The sequence below is a fragment of the Poeciliopsis prolifica genome, unplaced genomic scaffold (genome assembly GCF_027474105.1).
Source record: "Poeciliopsis prolifica strain line A6 unplaced genomic scaffold, Auburn_PproV2 SCAFFOLD027, whole genome shotgun sequence".
NCBI classification, from domain to species: domain Eukaryota; kingdom Metazoa; phylum Chordata; class Actinopteri; order Cyprinodontiformes; family Poeciliidae; genus Poeciliopsis; species Poeciliopsis prolifica.
The window spans coordinates 1,747,729-1,769,164 of NW_026562402.1; the positions used below are offsets into that span (position 1 = coordinate 1,747,729).

The 21,436-nt window shown below is 39.3% G+C and overlaps 1 protein-coding gene across 1 annotated transcript in view; it reads right to left on the reverse strand.

Annotated features, from left to right (window-relative positions):
* LOC129371809 (copine-9-like) overlaps window positions 1–21,436 on the reverse strand; it is a 77,578-nt gene that overhangs the window by 29,380 nt on the left and 26,762 nt on the right. Inside the window, exons 5-8 of the mRNA XM_055048618.1 lie at window positions 21,107–21,146; window positions 20,875–20,877; window positions 19,580–19,656; window positions 1,336–1,399 (exon numbers count right to left, since the gene is read on the reverse strand). Of these exons, the coding sequence (XP_054904593.1) occupies window positions 1,336–1,399; window positions 19,580–19,656; window positions 20,875–20,877; window positions 21,107–21,146 (184 nt within the window). The remainder of the gene's footprint in view (window positions 1–1,335; window positions 1,400–19,579; window positions 19,657–20,874; window positions 20,878–21,106; window positions 21,147–21,436) is intronic.

Consider the following 21,436-nt stretch of genomic DNA (forward strand, 5'->3'; position numbering starts at 1 on the left):
AAGTGGGTTTTCAACATAATGGTTCTGATGCAAGTTCTGTTCGAACGGGGCAACCTCGTTTCCAAAGGGAGACATTTTTTTTGTCTACTAGTGCAGAAACTTGGTGCAAGACTTTGGCAGAATAGGTTTGGAAATGATTGGCAGAAAAAAAAAAAAAGTAATCCATGTTGATTTAAATATGAACCAAAACATTAAGAAGGATCTCTATGAATAGTTAAGTAATTTTTGCATAAGAATTACACAATTTAGTAGGGAGGGAAATAAATCTTATTAGGCCATGTCTGCAATATAGTGAAGGAGGCAGAGAGGGATCGCCTCATACATATGCATGAGTGGCTATGGCTGTTAATGAGGAGCTGTGTTTTTCCTGCTTCTATGCAGAGATGCCTGGGACAACCGAGGCAGGCAGGAAGGAAGGAATTAAAGATAGACAGATAAATAATTAGACCTTTTAGTTGATTTCTCCTGAGGGAGAGCATCTTGGGAAAACCCTAAGCTTGCCACTGACAGCAATTGGATCTTGTTAGGGAGCAAAAATCTCCCGGAGTAGCAAAGGTAAACACAACTAAGATAAGCCAGTTTATATAATGATCTCATGAGCACACACATGTGCACGCGGAAATTCTCCCAAGCATCTGATCGGCTGGTTGTGGAGTTAATACATAAGTGTGTCGGGGGGCGTTCGGGGGCACCGTGAAATTGGAGGGGAATTTTGCTTCGCGGCAGAAAACCGTCTTGACAGTTTATCTGAAACCTGTTTAGAGGAATGTGGAGCACTCTTGCTAATGGAATGTGATTTGTTTAACCTTTGATGGGGTAGGAGGAAGTGGTGTGTGTACACACATTTTTGGGGCCATGGAGGAAGGTCCTCCAGTGGGGAAAAAAGGGCAGCTTGTGAAAATGCAGAATTGTTAGTGTGAGATTCATATAAAGCTACAAACCTGTGGGGCACTGTTACAGTGGGCTTTTAAATCCAGAAAATGCTACATTGAGCCCCTCACAATACACACTTTCCCTGGAAAAAAAAAAAAAAAGAAAGAAAGAAAACAAGAAAAAGATTTCAGAAGGGCACTCTTTTTTTGTGTCTGGAGAAAAAAAATGGCATTGGCCATTCCTAGAGTCTGTCTGTGTACAACCCTGATATAAACTCTGGGGAGTTCTGTAATACAATTTTCTAGCCATGTTTGTATGGACTAGGATTTGTTGCTGCGTGTGTACACAGACAAAGGCAAACTGCTACAGCAACTTCATAAATATTGCAATGAAAATTTCGAATATTCAGTCTGGATTTGGGTATGTTGATGAATGCATGTGCGCGCATGTGTGTGTACTGACCCTGCAGTTACTGAGCTCCTCCGCTGCCAAGATTATGACTCCACACTTCTTCCCTGGTATCCCACTGAGATCATAAAGAGAAGGAGACAGAGAGATGCAGTAACTGTATCGAGGCGTGAATAATAAGAATGGAAAGCAGATGTCATTCATAGCTAAAAGCTGTTATTGTGCCAGCAGACAGCCCGGCATGCAGTTACTTGTTTCCCAGAAAAAATTCACAGAGGGACTCACACTTACTGTCTAATGGGCGAGCTAATTCTAAAAATGGACTACAAGTGAAAATGAGACGGCAAACCCAACGCCATGCAGCACAAAAATACATATTTGAAACCAAAAATATACACACTTTGTTAAGATCGTTTTTGTCACTGACATTAAATTTGGGCATTTTTTTGGGTTAGGAAAATAATTTATCTTTGTCAATACAAAAAAAAAATGACGAAATAATTTAAGATGTCTTTTATTACTGTCTATACATGCAAAATTGCTTCCTAACTGCATGAACTGGGATAAATACTTTTGGTATCCCCACAATGGCTTATTGGAATATTAGCCCATTCAAATACCCTGAGAATTTTTTGGATGTGGATTTTCCTACATTTTTATATTAAAAGAAATCAGGGCTGGGAATTCAGAAGTTTCATTTTGAATAAATGATTACATAGATTTTATCGGGTTAAAATTTTTAAACACAAATAATTGTACTTATACACGCCAAAGCAAAGATTCCGGCTGAAGCTTTCATTTTGCTGAGTTTCTGGTACAACAAAAAACTTGTGTTCAAGTTGTGCTAAAAAACGTTAGCCTAAAAAATTATTTCAATGCTAAACATGTAGCAGCAGAACATTAGCACGCTAACATCCACGGTCCACAATTCTAAAAAAGTTTCATGAATGATCATGAATGCTTATTGGACAGAATAGCATTGTAATACATTTGAAAGAGGAATAACATTAAAAACAAATATTTTTGTTGTTTATGACAAAGAGATTTAATAAAGTGAATTATTCTTATTAAAAATGTAATCGAGTTGCACCACCATAAAAACACAAAGAATATCTACACTGTGGGCCCCCACTCACCAGGGGATTTCGGTGTCATAAAATGGCAAATACAAGAAATATTTTAGAAATTCAACTAGATTAAATTTTCTGTTGAGCCTCATCAGGACATTAATCCCAAACATGTGCTTCTGATTAAATAAAGCAACATCATGGCAGGAAAATAGGTTATCTGATGAATAAGTGTAAATGTGATATTTCAAAAAATGCAAATAAGTAATCTTTGCATAAGTGCAGCATATTCATGGCGGTGGACGGTATTTTGCATTTGTTTCCTGAGCAGAATGAGTCATGAAAAACTAGAAATGTGTTCGCTCAGGTGTGTGCAAACATGCATGCGTTCTTTGCATAACAAAGTATATGTTTAGTTTCTAGCAAGTGTTCAAAGATTGCGATTGTTTCTTTGCCTTTTTTTGTGTGTGTGTTTCTGTTTTGGTCTTATTTAAAATGACACTGAATGTGAAGCTTCGAGATCAAAAGGAATGCAGTGAATGTACAAGGGGAGTGATCTGTCAAAGAGCACTGCACAAAAACACAACACCATCTACGAAAACAGAAACGGCGCACGCCTTAAGAATGAACGGGAGGCGCAGCAGCAGCCGGAGAGCCAGGGAGGCGAAATGAGAGGATAATTTCAAAGACACCAGGGCACAAAGGGGCCAAGCCTGAGTGCTGCTTCATTACCTTTTTTTTTTTAAAGAGTTGGAGAAGGAGAGATAAATGCAGGTTGAATGAAGACAGAAAAAGGGGGGAAAAAAAAGGGAGAAAAAGATAACCCTATGAGATATTTTCAACTCTGACTTGCCTTCACAGCAATTTGTGCTGGGTGACTGTTTCAGGCTCTCGCCAAAATGAGCAAGTTGTCTGTCGGCCAGCCGCTGTAAGGAAGCACAGCTGGTCCGAAAGACAATGTCTGATTAAAACGTTCCACTTTGAGGAGAAAATTAAAGGGCTTTTGCAACCACTTCATAGGCTATCCTTCATTTTTATTATGTTAACTTGAAATCCAAAGATCTAGCAAACCACAGAGAGAAACTGGACCTGATCCATTCATCTCATGTTGGGAGCCATCATCGGAGGCTATCATAACAAGCTTTAACATTTATGACAGGCTAACCTGACAGGTAGAAGCTGTGGCCTACAGAGGGTTTTTGTTACACATGAACACGAACTTGATTAACAGCGCTAAGACCCTCCTCCTGACTGTGATTGGTTGTTTTGGACAGTTTTGGGGTATTTTTTGCAATTAGCACTGGGAAAATTCAGAGGAATTGTGTTTGTTTTTTCACAGATTATCTGTCTCATACCAAACCATCAGAACATAGTGAAAGTTTTAACAAATTTAAAAAAAACATTTTTGTTCATAAATGTTCCATATCTTTTATGAAAACAAGCCAATTTCGGTGCAGCTTTTTTTGCGAAAAGGTTTTGGCCTTAGGATGGGGTGGTTTTTCAGCTGTATCATAATTGGTGTATTTTTGTAAAACTGTAATAGAAACACTTAGCTCATCATGGCAGTTTACATAGCAAAGTGGTTATTTGTAGACACGAGCCTCCGTGGAGAACACACAGCTGGCTCTACCAGAGGACTCACAGCATCAAAAGTCGACTTTGTTTTTGGAAAGAGTTGAATCCACCGGTATTTTATAAAATCAACGATTATAAAAATATATAGACTGATCGCGGGCCTTTTGACCCCTGCAGACCCTATGTGTACATGGAGTCCTATGGCTCGCAGTGCAACTATTGACTGGTTTACATCATTAGATGTACTTCAGATTGCTTTTCAATGAGTAATGACTTCCTTCAGGATAACAGTTTATCTTGAGAAAAACAGGTTTGATCTCGAAACAAGAGACTATTTATGTTACAAAAATGAGAGGTTTCTGAGAGTAGATCCAATTTCAATGTTTGGCATCACTCTGAGAAATAAGGATGATGTACAGTGGTGATCAATGTCTTTCAATGATGGATGCTTGTTGATTTTTAGCTTGAAATAGTTTTCTGCATCACTGGTACACTGACATCAGTGTAACAAGATATATTTTCTTACAAAAACAAGTTTCTTGACTTAGAAATACTGACCGGTATCAAAAATATATATAACTTCTGTTTATGTATATATCAATGAAACACCTTTTAAAATTGAATCTTATTTCTGGTTATATTCTGAATTTTTGTGTGCTTTTTGGACTAGTGTCTAGCTAGTACATTTTAGCTAATGTACTAGCTAAAATTATTGATGCTAACTCCATTTGCTCTAGTTATAGTTATGCAATTCATAAAGTATATTAAAGAGATGTGTCTGACCAACCTGCTCAATATTTTTGAGTATAAAATATTAAGTGGAAGTTAATTTTAATTTTTACTGTAGGCTCAAAATGCATTGTTGTTTCTTTCAGAAAATCTCAATTTCTGCTGTAATTTCTCAGATAGATTAATTATGGCAGGTAAAATAAAATTTGAAGACATCACAATTTTTTTCATAGTCAACATATTTCTAAAGAGATTATTGGCATGGCATTTTCAGCAGGTGTTGGTAACAGATGAGTAATCTGTACATTGAAAGAAAGGAAAACAAGTTCCGAAATTAAGTGATGTGTAATGATGTTAAGATATTAAGATTAAAAGCTGATCTCATTTCAAAGAAGGAATTAACATTTTTCATAAAAATAGGAATTTCCTGTCACAGTTTGTCACAAAAACATGAGAGATTTCCTCTAGGAATAGTTTGAGTATTTCAGGAGAAACTTTGAATTTTTCATAAATGTTCAAAGGCATTTCTTTTCCCACCACATTTTGATTTAACATACAAAGCAACTGCACAATCACACCAACATCAAAAGATAACAGATCAACTTGACTGTTTTTTATTATTGAGAATCAAGATTACATGATGATAGGAGATGAAAGCCCATGCAGAGGAGAACTGACTTAAGGTTACAGAGGAAGAGGGAGAGTGTTGTGTTAGCTATTCACGCATCGCCTCCTAAATCCTTAGCCTTGCATGACGCACTTTTCAAATCGATGGATTCTCTCACTCACGCTGACTCCCAGCTGTACCAGGCAGCAACAGTGAGAGAATTATTTATGAATTTACCTGCTCAGTGTTTCCAGCTGCACACCCGCAAGCCAGCCCACCGGATACACACACACACACGCACATGCACACACACCCTGCCTGGACTCTGGAGTATCCATCTGAGCCCTCATGGCTTCATAAGTGCAGAATAATAATGACATAGCTGTTCTCCTGCTTGACCTTGGCCTGTTTCTCTCATATTGACAAGTTTATGATATATTTGGTTTGATGAGGGAAAAACAATATAACACAATGTAAAGCTTAAAAAAGTTGATTTTACATAACTATGTTTTAGAAGAAGATGAAAATGTTTTTTCACATAAATAAGGTTAATATGAGATATTCCATATGCTGTAAACAACAAGAGGAAACAAATCAAAGCTGACATTGGATGCTAATAGTGTAATCAAGAATACATTAGATGTTTAATAAAAGACTAGCTAACATGATGGATTCCTTTGCAGTGCCATTACAAGTATTTTGATATCACTGATATCACTAACTCATATGGTACTGTTTGGATTCGTAGCATCACCCCAGAATAGTCACAATAGATTTTTGTCCAACAGTATTTTACTCAGACATTCCACCTTGGCTTTTAACCAATGTGTAGGTTTATCATTTTATAAATGATTCAATAAAAAACAAACATATTCCAGAGCGGTTAATTAACAATTTTCTAACATAGTTACACACTCATTAAATACAAATGCAATAACTTGTCAATAACACAAATGATATTGGTTTTACTTATAAATAATAAAAGTGATGTGTTTACCAATAATTAATGTTCCTTTTCCTGATATTATAACTGACAATGACTTCAGGGAACATTCTGCGGCTCCATGAACCACTGTACAGTCCAGCATTTTGGACTTTTGTCCACTACATCCCAATGCCTTTGCATTAGCTTACAACGTCTGTAAGGCTCTCTCTCAGCAAAGATCTCAAGCAAAATGAGATGCTTGTTTATTTGTGGATGTTTTGTAGCCGTATGTGACAAATAAGTTCATTAGAAAGAAACAAAGAGAAGGAGCTTTGTGAAAGAAAGCATTAAGGTGCCGCTATGAGTGGGAGATTCAAGGATTCCTCAAACATGCATGAAAGAATAAAGGCAACAATTCAGGTTTTTTTGATGACAGAATAACATAAAGCTATTGGGAAGACATAAAGCTCAAAACTGTCAATGTTACATTATAGTGCCCCTTTAAAGTGAAGATTATTTTTACATTTCCCTGGTTGTCCACACTTCAGAAGATGATCAACTATTTAAATGTTTTCCACTCTAATAGTCATTATTACTATAGAATGGAGTTTCAATTGTTTGGTAAAGACCTCATGACCCTTCCCAGGTTGATGTTTCGAGAACAGCCGTTATCTTTCTTAGTAGTGCACACATACACGCGCCAGTTGAACGTGTTGCACAAATTATGCTGCACCTGAAGCTTCATTAGTTATGACAATGAATGCAGTCCATATTGCCCGTCACAAGTTCACAGCTTTTCTTGACTCCAATCACAAGACAAAAACATTCAGCAAAGATAAGGAAGTTCAGTCCACAGAAGTTCTGACAACTGACCAAGCAAAAACACAAAAAAAGGCCTAACATGTATATTCATGAGCTGAAGCACAAGCCACAGACTTTTCTGATCATTTTAATCCACCAGTGTTTAAATGTTTATCCTCTAACCCGGAAGGACACCAGACATTTTAGAACGCCGCTGCTTCTACGACATTACTTCCATCAAGTGTGCAGCTCTTTATTTCAGTCATTTTTCCAGTACGGTTACATTTTGTACAAATAGAAGCACCATAAAGCGACAAATCCAGAAAAGTAGCTGCACTTCTGCGTGTCTGTCTGCTGAAGGTTGAAGCTGATGGGTGCAGCAGGCTCTTCGCTGGAGGATTTTTTGCATCCCATTTTTGGCTGTTGAGTGAGTTCAAGGCCAATTATGGTTTCCAAAGCGGAAATTGTCTGTGTTTAAAACATTTACTCAGTCCCCTTTACCTCTGTTTCAGAGGGTGCTGAACAGATCTCTGCTGCAGAAAACAGCTTCAGGTACAGCATGTGGGTGTCATTTTCACATTTTGGAAGTACTACAGAAAACCGATACGGACAAAACTTTAACTGTCTGAATAAAGAAAAAATGTCTCATAACTAGTTAAATTGATTTTGGAATTAATTTAGCTGAAGATTTTCACATTTTGTCATGTTACAACTACAGATTTAAATTTATTTTATTACAATTTTGTGACAACAGACCAAGACAAAAATCAGAAAGTTTTGTAGGTATCTTTAAAAGACCTGTACTGCATTTTCATAGTGGTTCCAGACTAAACAAGGTTTGATTGAAATGCACACCACATTTTTTGTTTCTCCTCACAAAAGCAAACTGTTCTGGGCTGATATATATTATAAAATGACAAGCTGAGAATTGAGTATATAGAAAATATCACAAAAGAATAAAATGTCAACAGCAGTGGCGGCCACTGCTAGTTAAGACGTTAGCTGTGCTAACCCTAAAGCACAAATTTTGAATATTAGTAACTTCTGCTAACGTTAAAATGCCACATATACCAACATGGTATTTAGCGAAAGCTAATGCTAAAGCAATAAATTCAATTATGTGAATTTCTGCATATATTTGTTTAATTAACTCATTTGCTTGTTTGTTTGTGTAAGTTTTGTTTCCTTCTGTATATCACATTTGTCTGTTTGTTGTATACCTGCTACTTTCACAGTAAAGTTTTAAAAAAAGAAACAGAGTGAGAAGAGGAAACAGAAATAGATAGTCTTCACCCACCTCAAAATAACAGCATAGATTTAAAAACTGAACTACTGGTACAACTTCTGACACTCGATAACCAAAACCTCAACACAGACCTTGAACTTTTTTCAACTAAAAGTTTATACAAAACAGCCATGCCTATTAATTTAGGGGAACTAAACGTTTTCAAAGGTACCAAAAGTGTTGAGCTGCTAAACAAAAAAATAGCTATTAGCATATTAGTAGAAATATGCCCACCACTAGCCAACGGGAATTTAAAAATCAGTGAACAATGACAGATAAATGTTTGGTTTCTCTAATACAAGATATTCTTCTTTAAACTAAGAATCCTTTGCTGTTTCAACAAGTGCTTCTGGTGATGGATAACTTTTGTCACTGCTTATGGCTGCTGCAGCAAAAGAAATTAGCCAAATACACAAACAAATCCTTGATTAACCCACCCTCAATTTCCAAAACCACACAAAGAAACCCTTGTAAAAGCGTACACAGGGTCAGTGCGGTTCTTCCGTACTGCGCTCAGAGTAAAAAAAATGTGGGGTCTAAAAGACCATGTGTCTTAGGAGTAGCTAATATCTGTCAGTTGAAATATATAAAAATCTGTTCAGTAGATTTAATGGAGTTTTGAAATTGATAGAAATATAAAACTCAGTTATTCCACTGTTTTCTCAATACTCACAACAACATACACAAATCCTCCCTGAGGATAGTACTTGTTAAACTTGAAGCTCGACAAGCCCAGCTGTAATAATAACAACATTCATAACAGGGTAACAAAAATGTTCACACTTTTAGCATGTTCCAACAGAAAAGCAGCAGAAAAGAAGAGTCTTGTCTGTGTGTTTGTCATGGTAGAGCTGGCCAGATGAGTTGTGAACTACAGGGCCAGATGGCAGGTGACCGTACGGGAAGACGAGGACCGCAGGGGACAGATGGTGACATGGAAATGTGTTCACGGGTGTGCCACAATATCAGGAGACAGATTTCACAGAGTTTCATTTTCTCAAATCTTAAATTTACCCCGACTTTCTCACCGGAGTTCAGCAAATCTAGTAATAACTTAAAATAGACAACATTGGAAAAAAACTGAGGCTCAATCAAGTCTGAAGACAAGTTCAGCAAATAACAATATGTTCACAGCAGATGCTTAAAGAACAGTGCTGAATGAATAATCTTGCAAAAGGAAAGAGAGATGCACAATACATAACAATTATATTGCCATTGCAATATTCATATTGCAATCTATTGTCTTGAGTGGCATATTTGTTGGATAGCAAATTTGAACTGATGTGAACTTGCATTTTGCATGGTAATGTTATGTTTAGTCAGCTGGACAAAGTCATGGATACTCCCACCAGACAAAAAGAAATGCTCTTTAACTTCAAATTAAGGGTGGTAAACAAAGACAAAACCAGGCTATGTTCATAAGGGAATCTCCTTCTTGGTCTTGTCCAGGTTTCACCAAACTTCATCATCTGTACAACATGTCTGCCGACCAACATTCTCCCCGTTCAACCTGTTCCAAACCTCCATCGCTCCTAAAGTCAACCTTTTCTCTGTCCTCTCCACTCAAACTGCTCCAAGTTCATTCACCTCTGGCTACTACAAGCCCCCACACAGACCAACCTCCCCAACTCCCCTCATTCCTCCTGATGGATTTTAGTGCTTCATAGCCTCATCTCTCATCTCCTGCTTTCAAATTCATATATCTCAACTCATGAGTCATCTGTCATTGGCATGGCGAGGACATAGAGGGACTGACACACTGCCTGACGGACTATCTGAACTTCTGCGCAGATGTGGTATCCCCTGCTAAGACTGTCCGCTGTTACCCTAATGACAAGCCTTGGGTAACGCAGGAAGTCAAAACTGTCCTCAACAAGAAGAAGGTTGCCTTCAGGAGAGGAGACAGGGAGGCCATGAAGGCAGCACAGCAGGAGGTGAAGCAGTGTGTGAGGGAAGCAAAAGACAGCTACAGGAGAAAGGTGGAGCAGAAGCTGAGAGAGAACAACATGAGGGAGGTCTGGGAAGGTGTGAGGACCATCACTGGCCTCAACACAAAGACCAGAGTCGTTGAGGGAAACAATGGAGAGGGCAAACGAACTGAACAACTTCTTCAACAGGTTCAACCAGTCTGTGCCCCCCCAACCCCCTCTCACTGCAGCCACCTCTGCTCCTTACCACACACCTCCCCACAGACAACAAAACACTGACAACCCCCCCACACACCTCAGCACAACCTCGACCCCACATCACCACAGACCAGGTCAGAGAAACAGCTGAGGAAGCTCAAGCCCAGGAAAGCAGCAGAGCCGGACCAGGTGTGTCCAAGGCTGCTGAAGACCTGCGCTGCTGAACTGGGAGAGCCACTACAGCGGATCTTCAACCTCAGCCTGCAGCTAAGGGAAGTGCCCACCCTCTGGAAGACATCCTGCATCGTCCCAGTGCCCAAGAAGAACAGGCCCAGCGAGCTGAATGACTTTCGGCCCGTGGCACTCACTTCACACCTGATGAAGACGTTGGAGCGGCTCTTCCTCGGCCTCCTCAGACCTCAGGTGGAACATGCTCAGGACCTCCTGCAATTCGCCTACCAGGCACATGTTGGTGTGGAGGATGCCATCCTCTACCTACTGCACCGGGCCCACTCCCACCTGGATAAGGGCAGTGGCACAGTGAGGATCCTTTTCTTGGACTTCTCCAGTGCCTTTAATACAATCCAGCCCCTTCTGCTCCAGGACAAACTAAACAGCATGGAGTGGACCAGCACCTGGTCACCTGGATCCATAGTTACCTCACCAACAGGCCGCAGTATGTCAGGCTAAAGGACACCGTGTCTGACACTGTGGTCAGCAGCACAGGAGCCCCTCAGGGCACAGTGCTGGCCCCTCTTCTCTTCACCCTGTACTCCTCTGACTTCCACTACAACTCGGAGCTGTGTCACATACAGAAGTATGCAGATGACACAGCCATAGTCGGATGTATCAAGGACGACGGAGAGGAGGAATATCGCTGTCTGGTGAGGGACTTTGCTCTCTGGTGCCACACAAACCACCTGGAACTCAACACCGCTAAGACGAAGGAGCTGGTTATAGACTTTGGGAGGTCCAGACCAAAGCCGAGACCAGTCGTACTAGAGGGAACGGAGGTTGAGGTCGTGGGCTCCTACAAGTACCTCAGGCTGTGGCTGGACAGTAAACTGGATTGGTCAAAACACACCAGCCACCTGTACGGGAAGGTGCAGAGCAGGATGTACTTCCTGAGGAGACTGCGGTCCTTTAACATCTGCAGCAAACTGCTGTGGATGTTCTACCAGTCAGTGATCGCCAGTGTCCTCTTCTACACCGTGGTGTGCTGGGGAGGCAGCACATCCAAGAAGGACACGTCCAGACTGGACAAACTGATCAGGCGTGCCGGCTCTGTGGTCGGCATGAAGTTGGACTCTCTGGTGACGGTGGCAGAGGCGAGGACACTGAACAAACTGCTGGACATCATGGACGATAGCAGCCACCCTCTACATGCCGTCATCAGCAGCCAGAGGAGCCTGTTCAGTGACAGACTGCTGCTTCCCAAGTGCCGGACCAATAGATTCAAGAACTCCTTTGTCCCCCACGCCTTCAGACTGTACAACTCCTCACTGGGGGGTCGGAGGTGACACAGGACAGAGGGAAGAAGGAGTAGTTTTTCTACAAATGTGAACTCCATACTTATCAGGCCAAACCATACAGTGCAATACCATATCACTGGTCAATCTATCCACCAAATTGCTATAATTTCCTTTTGTGTTGTATTTATATTCTTTGTTTTGTATTTAATTTGTATTTTTTTGTATTCTTTAGTGTATGCTTACTGTGTGCCACATTTTTTGCCTGTGAGCTGCTGGTAACTATAATTTCCTGAGGGAGTCTTCCCAAGGGATCAATAAAGTCAAGTCTAAGTCTAAGTCTAAGTCTAAGTTCCAGATCTATACATTACTTATAAAGGTTTATTTAACCATGATTTAAATCTTCCCATGTTCTCATGACAGTTATCTTGCACGTGGATCATGAGCTTATCTACAACTATGATCAAAAGACAACAAAGCCGACACTGCATGACAGAAAATAATTGAAGACAACTGGCCTTTTAGCAGTTGCTCATAATAATAGGTTAGACTAATGCTGTTTATAACTGGATTGCACTTTGCCAGGAAACAAGATCTTCTTGCTCACCAGGCAAAAGCCCATTAATACCCACAATTAAAGCATGAAACATTATGACCACAACTTTCTCTCATATTTAGTGATCTTTAGACAAATATTACGAACAAAGAATGCTGGTTTTGTATCTTAGTTTATGCTTTACATCGCATCAATGAGAAAGCCAATGCAGTTTCATAATAAGGATCAAAAGATGAAAGGGGTTCAGGTTTTCATTATCATGAAAGGCTCAAGCAGGCGCAATTCACTCAGGAATTATTAAACCAACTCTAACCAACTGACAGATCAGCACTGCCATCCCTGTAGAGGTTAGTGGGTTAATTAAACTGCAAGAAACATCAGCTTGCATTGATTTACAAAGCTCGTATCTTACAGATACTAAAAAACAAAGCATGAAAAAGATATTTCATTAAAACCGACAACGTTCAATTGATTTCCTGGCATGGCGTACAATACACAGTGAATTGGAAAAAGATTAATACCCTTTAAATAATCTCATACATTGTCATGTTCCAAGCACAAATTTTGTCTTATTTGGGATTTTATGTGACAAACCAGCTACGATGGAACACAGTTGTGATGTGGAGCAGAAATGATGCGTAGGATTACATTTTGTTTGTATAAATGCAAAAACTTAAAACTGCCCAATGCTTTGTTTACTTTTTTTTTTAATTCAAACTTATTTAATACAATACAATCCATCTAATGACTATACCAACATCCCCATGCAGGAACACGGAGGAGTTGGTGCGTATCTGTAGTGGTCATTGGGTGAGATTTAGGTTACACCAACCCACCAAGAAACAGAATCTATCATACACAAACACATTTTGAGAGTACACAGCAAGAATCCATAAGGGAAAACATGCTAACACCATACAGAAAGACACCAGGGTGGCATTTGAATCTCCTGTGGCAGCCAATCAAGGCTGACTTAACATCTGCTCATACAAAGCACTGCTTATTTACCCATATGTCCGCCTCAGAGCTGCAATCTTCAGCTGAGCTCCACAGAGCACCTCCCCCACACAGCTAATTCAAAACTAGCAACAGCAATTAGTAACCGCCTAGTGGAACCGCGTGTCTCCTCAGCTCATCATAGGAACTACAACACTCATGAATGGTTCCAAACAGCATCAATGGTCGACATGAAGCAGTGCTGTTGTGATGATGTACTTTGTCAGAATAGGTAGGAGGTTCTTAAAGAGACAGAGGCAAATTTCAAGGGGTCAGATTCAGCTTTGCAAAGTCAAATTTATTTTAACTTGTTTTTAATATGAACTTACTTGATTGTTGTATTATATGGTACTTAGCACCTGGAAAAGCAGTTAGAGGTTATTGAAGACTTGAGATTCAGATGGATATTCACCTTCCATTTGGGTAACATAGTCACTACAACAAAATGCTTTTTCTAAGGCATGCAAATGCTGTAATAGTGGCCAGCTAAATATTCAACAGCTACACTAAAGGACACAGTTCAGAACTTCAACGTAGAATCAGGTGGCAAGACTTGATATGCACATAGGCTCTCCACCCAGTATGTAATTTACCTCAAGCTCAGCCAAACACAAATGGCCAAAAATGTCAGCTTCAATTTGCACAGCAGTTAAGAATATTTCAACAAGCATCATTTTCCATCCTAATCACAACATGAGTTCTCTATTGGTCTATCCCAGGAAATCACCATGAAATACGTTGAAGTTTCTACTTCTTACATAACACAATTAAAAAATAAAAACTTTTCCAAGGCACTGTGGTGAGATAGCAGACTTTTTGAATAAACCAAACTGTTGCATCAATCTGAAAAATCTATTGCCTTTCATCAGAACATCAGGCAACTCTGCTGGCGGCTTATCAGTCATGGCAGCAAAACAGTTGCTTCCGTCTGCCCGGTGTTTTTTGCGACCGCTCACAGAGCAGAAAATGTGTTATTCTGTCTGGCTGACAGTCTTTTCATTCATTACGGTTGTTTTCGTTCTATTTTTACCCGCTGGCCTTTGTCTGTGGCTCACGCTCATGAGCAGAGGGCGTCCTGCTAACTGCCCCCAATCACACACCTTGGCCTCCGACACCCGGTGCCAATGTCTAAATCTCTGTCTTGCAGCAGAAACCCAGAAAAACACAACTTCTTGTCATCAGGCAATGCTTTGAGAATCCCCACCATCAATCTAGGTGTGGAAACCTGGCAGTGGGCGGGACTGTTAATGGATGGCCCTCATTTTTTAATCCCTGATTGCATTAAGGAATGATTGATTTGTCTGTTTTTTTTTTTTTTTTTGTCCATTACTCATCTGTAAGAGGTAATAATTGGTATATTCAAAGTTACAGCTCATGTTGGGCATTGCTGTACTTCCTAAACATGGACACACATTGATTGTGTGGGTGTATTTGGTGTACCCGAGGTCGCGGGGTTTCTCTCTAGACAAACACCGGTTTCAAAAATACCTCCAGGTTGGCTCGGCCCCACGTTTATTTCTTTATTGTTATTAATATACATATATATTTTTCACTAATGGGTGTATATTTCAGATCACTGTTCCACTTTTGCCGCCTCTGCTGATAGCCTCCTTGGGTTACCATGGCAACACACAGGTAAAGTGGGGAGAAGGAGTGCTCAGTTCGCCCGTTTCTAAAACTGTTGACCTATAAAAAAAAAAACGAACACCCACCGATGAGAGGAAGCTGGAGAAATTATGTCCCAGTGATCAGTGACGGCACAGAGAGAGAAATATCTAATAATGACTGCACATTTGAATTTTTTTTTTTTAATAAATATTGCTTTTTGTATGTGTGTCTAATTGGTTTCTCCGCTCCTTTCAGCCGAGGCAGCTGATACGAACCTGTCTCGTGAAGTTTGTCCTCCGCCAACTATTCCTTTAGCTAAGGTATTTCTCCTCACTCTACTTCCTTCCTGACTGATCATGCTGTCCGTCACCCAGAGACGTCCCCTCTCTGTCCCCCTGCCTCTCCCCCGTTTGCCTTCATCTCCCATCATCCCCTTACTTCCCTCCCTGTGGGCTTCTGCTGCGTCTGATGTATGTGGAGAAGCTGACAGCTGTCTATTCCCTGTAGGCAGCCTTCAGAGATTCTGACCATATGGCAAGAATAGTGATTGGGCTCTGCTGGTCTCTTATTGTTTCCTCTTTTTTTTATTTTATTTCCAGCCTGTTATTTCTCTTGTTTTAGTTCCTTTCTTGCACAGGCTATCAAGTAACAAACTGTTAAGCCTGTTTCTGTGGGAATGTCTTTGCCCCCCTAACCAATATCTTCTCATGGACTGTTTTGTAAGAGTTATATGTTTAGGATCATTAAATAAATCTTTCATTAAAGGGAAAGAAGCTACCTAAACCAAACTGACCCTATGTGGAACAAGTAATTGCCTCCTTATCCTAAGGTTATTTGTCCATTCGGTACGGAGATAAGAACTTTTTGTTGGTTGGACATAAATTACAATATTATGGGAATGTGTCCCTTGATGGCGTCAGAACCAGATCTGCCCTCATTGAGAAAGATCTGACAAGTGGAAACCACAAAAATAAGTCACAGGAATGATTGGGCCTCATGTGACCATGATACCACCGGCCTGAAACTTCCAACCCACTACCAGAACGTAACAAGCAAATTGAAGAAATTAAAATGACAAGATCTCCAAATCGGTCATTTCAATCTCTTAAGATTTTGGCGGACAACTGAGAAGTTACACCAACATATCCTCTTTGTTATTTTTAAACCTTTTGAGCATTTTTATCGATGTACTTAGAAGTGCATCGTCGGTTTTAAACATTACCCACCAACTTATCTTCTTTTGAAACACCACTCTGTCACATCAAAGGAGGTTTGTGCATACCCGCTTCTTTTGGACTTTGAAGACCTAACAAGCAATAAAGCGGCAAGAAGCTACTTACTGCTGTGAACAGAAAAGCCAATGCCATGGAGATATTTTTTTTGTCTTTGTGTTAGATCTCTGCAACTCTTTATTTTTTATCACACACACAAGACTCCGACATTCCAACATGCTCATGCTGTGTCTCCTTACTTTAGAAATGTTTTTGTGAAGTGTAACAAAGCAGTCATGGTCTGAAACTAAAAGGAAAATGAATGTAAAGCAATGCAGTGTAAGTCTGATGTTGGTGAGAGCAGCTCGGTGTGGAACTGCGTGTTTGTGTGTTGAGATGATGGCGAGGAGCTGAATCTCACTGTATCTACCCACATTGATCTGCGAAGCTGTGTGACAACCGGAGGGGATGGAGACGGCACTGCTAGCATCGATGTCAACGCAAATGAGAATGTAATTAAATTCTAATGCTTAGCAGTGAGTGAACCTCAGTGAGAGGAGGATTCACTAAGAACAAAAAAGAGCCACACAGAGCAGAGCAGCTTGCTTTTTTATCAGATTGAAATTTTTCTCCATTCTTGTCTGCAAAATAGCTCAAGTTCAGTCGGACTCGGTTGAAAGTCTTTGTTACATTTTTGAAATTTCTCAGGATATTTTTCAAAGATTCTACTCATGTGGACTGAGAGCTAAACTTTGAGTAGGCCATTCTAGCATGTGAATATGTTTTGCTCTAAAGCATTCCATTGTTGCCCTGGTTGCATGTTTGGGCTTTTAGTCCTAGAGGGTGAACCACTTTCCTAGTCTCAACTCTTTTGCAGCCTCCCAGTATTGCCATCCATCTTTTACCAGTTATGATCAACTTCCCAGTCCCAGTTAGCCTGGTCTTTGCCTTCCACTCGATTCCCATCTCTCATCTGGGATTTGTCCAGCTGAAATTCAACTGGACCAGTCAGCGAACAGAAGGAGGAGTTAAAAACAATGATGTTGTTTTTCTGCACTCTTTTGACTTTGCTAAAAATCCAAGAGAATAACTTTAAGTATGGCTTACTATCCCCTTGTTTTAACATTATGTAGGTAACATTAGAGTCTGAGTCTGAGCCAGTGGCAGAGGCTGTCTCCACGCTGCGGAGAGTGGCGGCAAAACTCTGGTCACCTGCCTGCCTGAGCAGAAACTCTAACACTGACTTCCTTCTATGAGGCTAAGTATAGTTCCAGGGTTTCCATGCCGATTTAGAGTGATCCGTCCTTTATATGATGTCTGAAACAAAATGAGCATTTAAGCATTGATGCTGAAAATTGCTTCTCTACATGTAGCCTAAAGAAGACAGAGCTTCCCCTCCCTCCTCTGAGTGCATGTTACGGGTCTAGGTAGGTTTGCAGTTGTGCTGGATGAACATTGCTCTGAGACTCTGTGAGATTTCTGAATCTTGGGATTCTGTTTAATAACCAGACTGCTAGAAACTTCTCCACAACTTTCTTTGTTGCCTGCTGTGGTCCTTTATCTTTCTAATACAGTTTACTCTCTAATGTTCATGAATGAAACACTTCACAGTTTTTAGATATTTCTCAGAAAATGTTTTGTTTTCACTACTTTGTTTTTGGCAAATCACATCAAATAAATAAATGTGATTTGCCACCATTGGCTACAGTGTGGCAAGAAATTAATAAATATTATACGGAAACTAAAACATGAGTGATTTGTCTGCACTGTATGCTGTTGTTGTTTTTTAATATTCCAAAATGAATGGTGTCCTAAGGAAATCTGTGGCTAAAACTCTGGAGCTTTTCATTACAACAGACTGGGGACTTTAAACAAAACTTATAACAAGATCTTCCTGGTGATAACGAGTATGCGGTGAACTTTTTTTATGTGATGAGACCTTTGTTCTGAGAAAATGTCAGCTTGTAGCTTTCCAAATCCCACCTTAATATTGGAGGGCCAAAATTTCTAATCCAATAAAGCACTCCTTGTCCTCTTAGAATATGTCATTCGAGAATGTCATACAAATAATTAAGGTTTCCCAATCAAAGATTAAACAACCGGAACAAAGTTTTTGCTGTACATCAAATGATCAAACTATAAACATTGGACTGTCATGCTTTTGCTCCTTTTTATTTCTTCAGAGCATTAAAGCTGCAGTAACTTATAGAAAGATGGATCTTTGTTAAAACTGCCACTATTTTGTGACAGTATGAGACATCTGTTGCATAAAAATGTGACAAATGTTGCAATTTTGGTCCACAATTTTACCCAGTCCACCAGACTATCGAATGCAAAAACCACCAGAGTCAGAAAGAAAGTCACCAACTGGGGAAGAACATGTAACTCAGGTAAAAATCAAAATGGATTTACTAATTAAACCGTCTATTGAAGAGAAAGCTATGATTAATTTTAATGGTATTAGAATAAATGTGAGACAAAATAAAATCCCGGTTAGATAAAACGACCGTACTGATAACTGGAAAATATTTTAACCAAACTCAAAGCAGGCATATTGTCACTGCTATTTCATAAAGAACAATCTCTCTGACTGCTTTCATTCATTTAAAATAGTATTTAACAAAATTACCTTTTTTTCATTTCTTGATGAGGGCATTTTATGAAAAATTGGAATTTCAAGACAGTTCAGTAAAGTCTTTTGGCGACTTTTAAGGAGTCACCAAAGTCAAATATGAAACCACATCATTTTTAATAATTTGTGCAAAACAGCAACAGCTACTGATTTATGACCTGTGAATAATATACTGCTTCACATTCTAATTGAGGAATTCTGCAAGCCAACCTCCATGGTTGGTAAAGGTAAGCCTCGTCTTCATATGAAGAGACAAAATGAATTCAGATGCTCTGGACTCTGACTTTTGTTTCTGGACAATGCAAAATGCCATCTGAAGAGTAGAAAGTGCAATCTGTTCACATTTATATCCAGAATGAAAAAAAAATATTAAGGTTCCACCATTTATTAATTTTTGTTAATCTTTGTCAAAAAATATATTTTGGTGTATCACAAAAATAACACATCATAGAAGGCCAGAGAAAAGTACAGCATAATAGTCCAATATATCAACAGATGAAACGGTTTAATTTGGTTCAAGCATAAAAAAAATACAAGCTTCTAGTGAAGTGTTTTGGTAACCAACATAGATATGGAACAAAGACAAATGAGGGATTCATTAAAGTTTGAGTGACTGAACAATTCCATGTTCACATAATTTGTATTCAAAATAAATGAACAAAACACCCAAGCAGAAAAAAAATAAAAAAAGGTTTTCCACATGGGACTTACGACAGGGTCCTTTCCAGCCGTCCTCCTGTTGAGCCGATTATCTCTCCAAGTGTGCAGAACGTTTGGCCCAAAAAGTCCTGGGCATGAGGAAAAAGTATTAAAAAGAAAACTTACTTGTGTACATCAGCAGAAAGATGGTACCTTCATCTGCAAAAGCAAGCATACATCTCCCATTTTTCACATTTTGTCACATTGCAACTACAACTTCCTTTACTTAATTACTGAGACTTCAAATCATAGATCAACATAAACTCGCACAGAGTGGAACGTGCAAATTTGAGTTTCAAATCGAATTTTTTAAAAGTGATCCCAAAAAGATTTTCTAGTAAATTTTTGATTTTTCAAGCTCAGACAAAATTCCCTTGTTCTTTCTAAACCCTTTATGAGATGAATCTAAATATTTCTGAGTGTTTTGGCAGACATATACTCATCTTTTCCCCCCCCCACATCTACAATAATGAATAAGTGATGACCATTGTTGACACATTGTAAGGACGTTGAGAATCACCCCTTTGACACCATGGAGATATTCTAGAGATAAAAAGCTCAGTAGCAATTATGAACAAGTGTAAAATTGATGGGGATTGTTACGGAGATATTAATGCCATTAAAGTTCAATCTCATCGTTAGTGAAGGGCAATTTTAAATTGAACATTAACTTTACAGTTTAATTTCTCCACATACGCAGACATGCGTGCATTAACCCAACGATGTCAAGCTGCAGAATTTAGCTGCCTGTTGGAAGTTTTAGTAAATGTCATCAAAACAGGACAGAAAGGGTCAGTGAGGAGGAGATTTTTATGTTTACAATCTTGCCACAGTTGAAAAAATAAAAAAAGAGTATGGCAACATAACAAGTAGAGTCGATGTGGTGTAATAAAACACCGCACAGCATCAAGAGCTGAGCGCTGATATTTGCGTTGTGTAGGCTCGAGGTCTGCTGTAGGTGTGAGTCCCAGCGGCCTCTGTGAATGACCCGACGCGCATGATGTGCCGTAGTACACAAGTCTAGAAACCACAAAAGCCACTTTGAAGTGCAGTTCTGAAAGTTGCTTTTACCTGAGCCACTGAGAAAATGCAGACAGACAAAATGTGGTGCAACACAACAGGAGAAGCGTTCCGGGTGTCTGCGTTTGTCCACGATTAGACGGGTAAAATGAAAAAAATGGGAGAAAATTCAATATAAACCACAGTAAATGACTCACGTCACAAAATTACATGATGACAAATGAAAATGGAAATGAACAAAGTGCAATGAGTCATGACGTCAAAAATGTAAAGGCAAATGTGCTCACCTTCTGCTCCACAAAGAGAGTCATTTTGGAAGGAGAAAAGAGAAATAGGTAAACACACAAAGAAAGGGTCAAGGGGCATATCAGTGACATAATAAATTGAAATTAAATTCATAATGAATCCCTATCCGGTCTTATTCACTGCAAACAAACTTTAACAGAACATAATTCTATGAATAATAAGATCACTTCCCATGTCTTTTGACTTTAGGCTAGTTTCACATGCTGTACTCACGTGTTTGGATATGTTACAGCTTCTAGAATCCACATTGTACCTGCAAGCACAGATCAAATATGAGGACACTTTGAAGAAAACTGAGGACTATCAGAAGACTAAAAATTTGTGAATTATGGTATATTATGGTATATGGTATGTTGAAAGAGACATTTTCACATCTAAACCAAAATATTGCTACTTAAGGTTGATGTTTGGTAAATATCTTAGTTTCTGATAACATATGTTTGGTGTTTCCAGCAGGAAATTATACTTTTCTTTTTATTTCTTTCAGTCACATGTCAAGGATAAATGTCTCACAATGTAAAAAAAAAATTATCCATGGTAAAT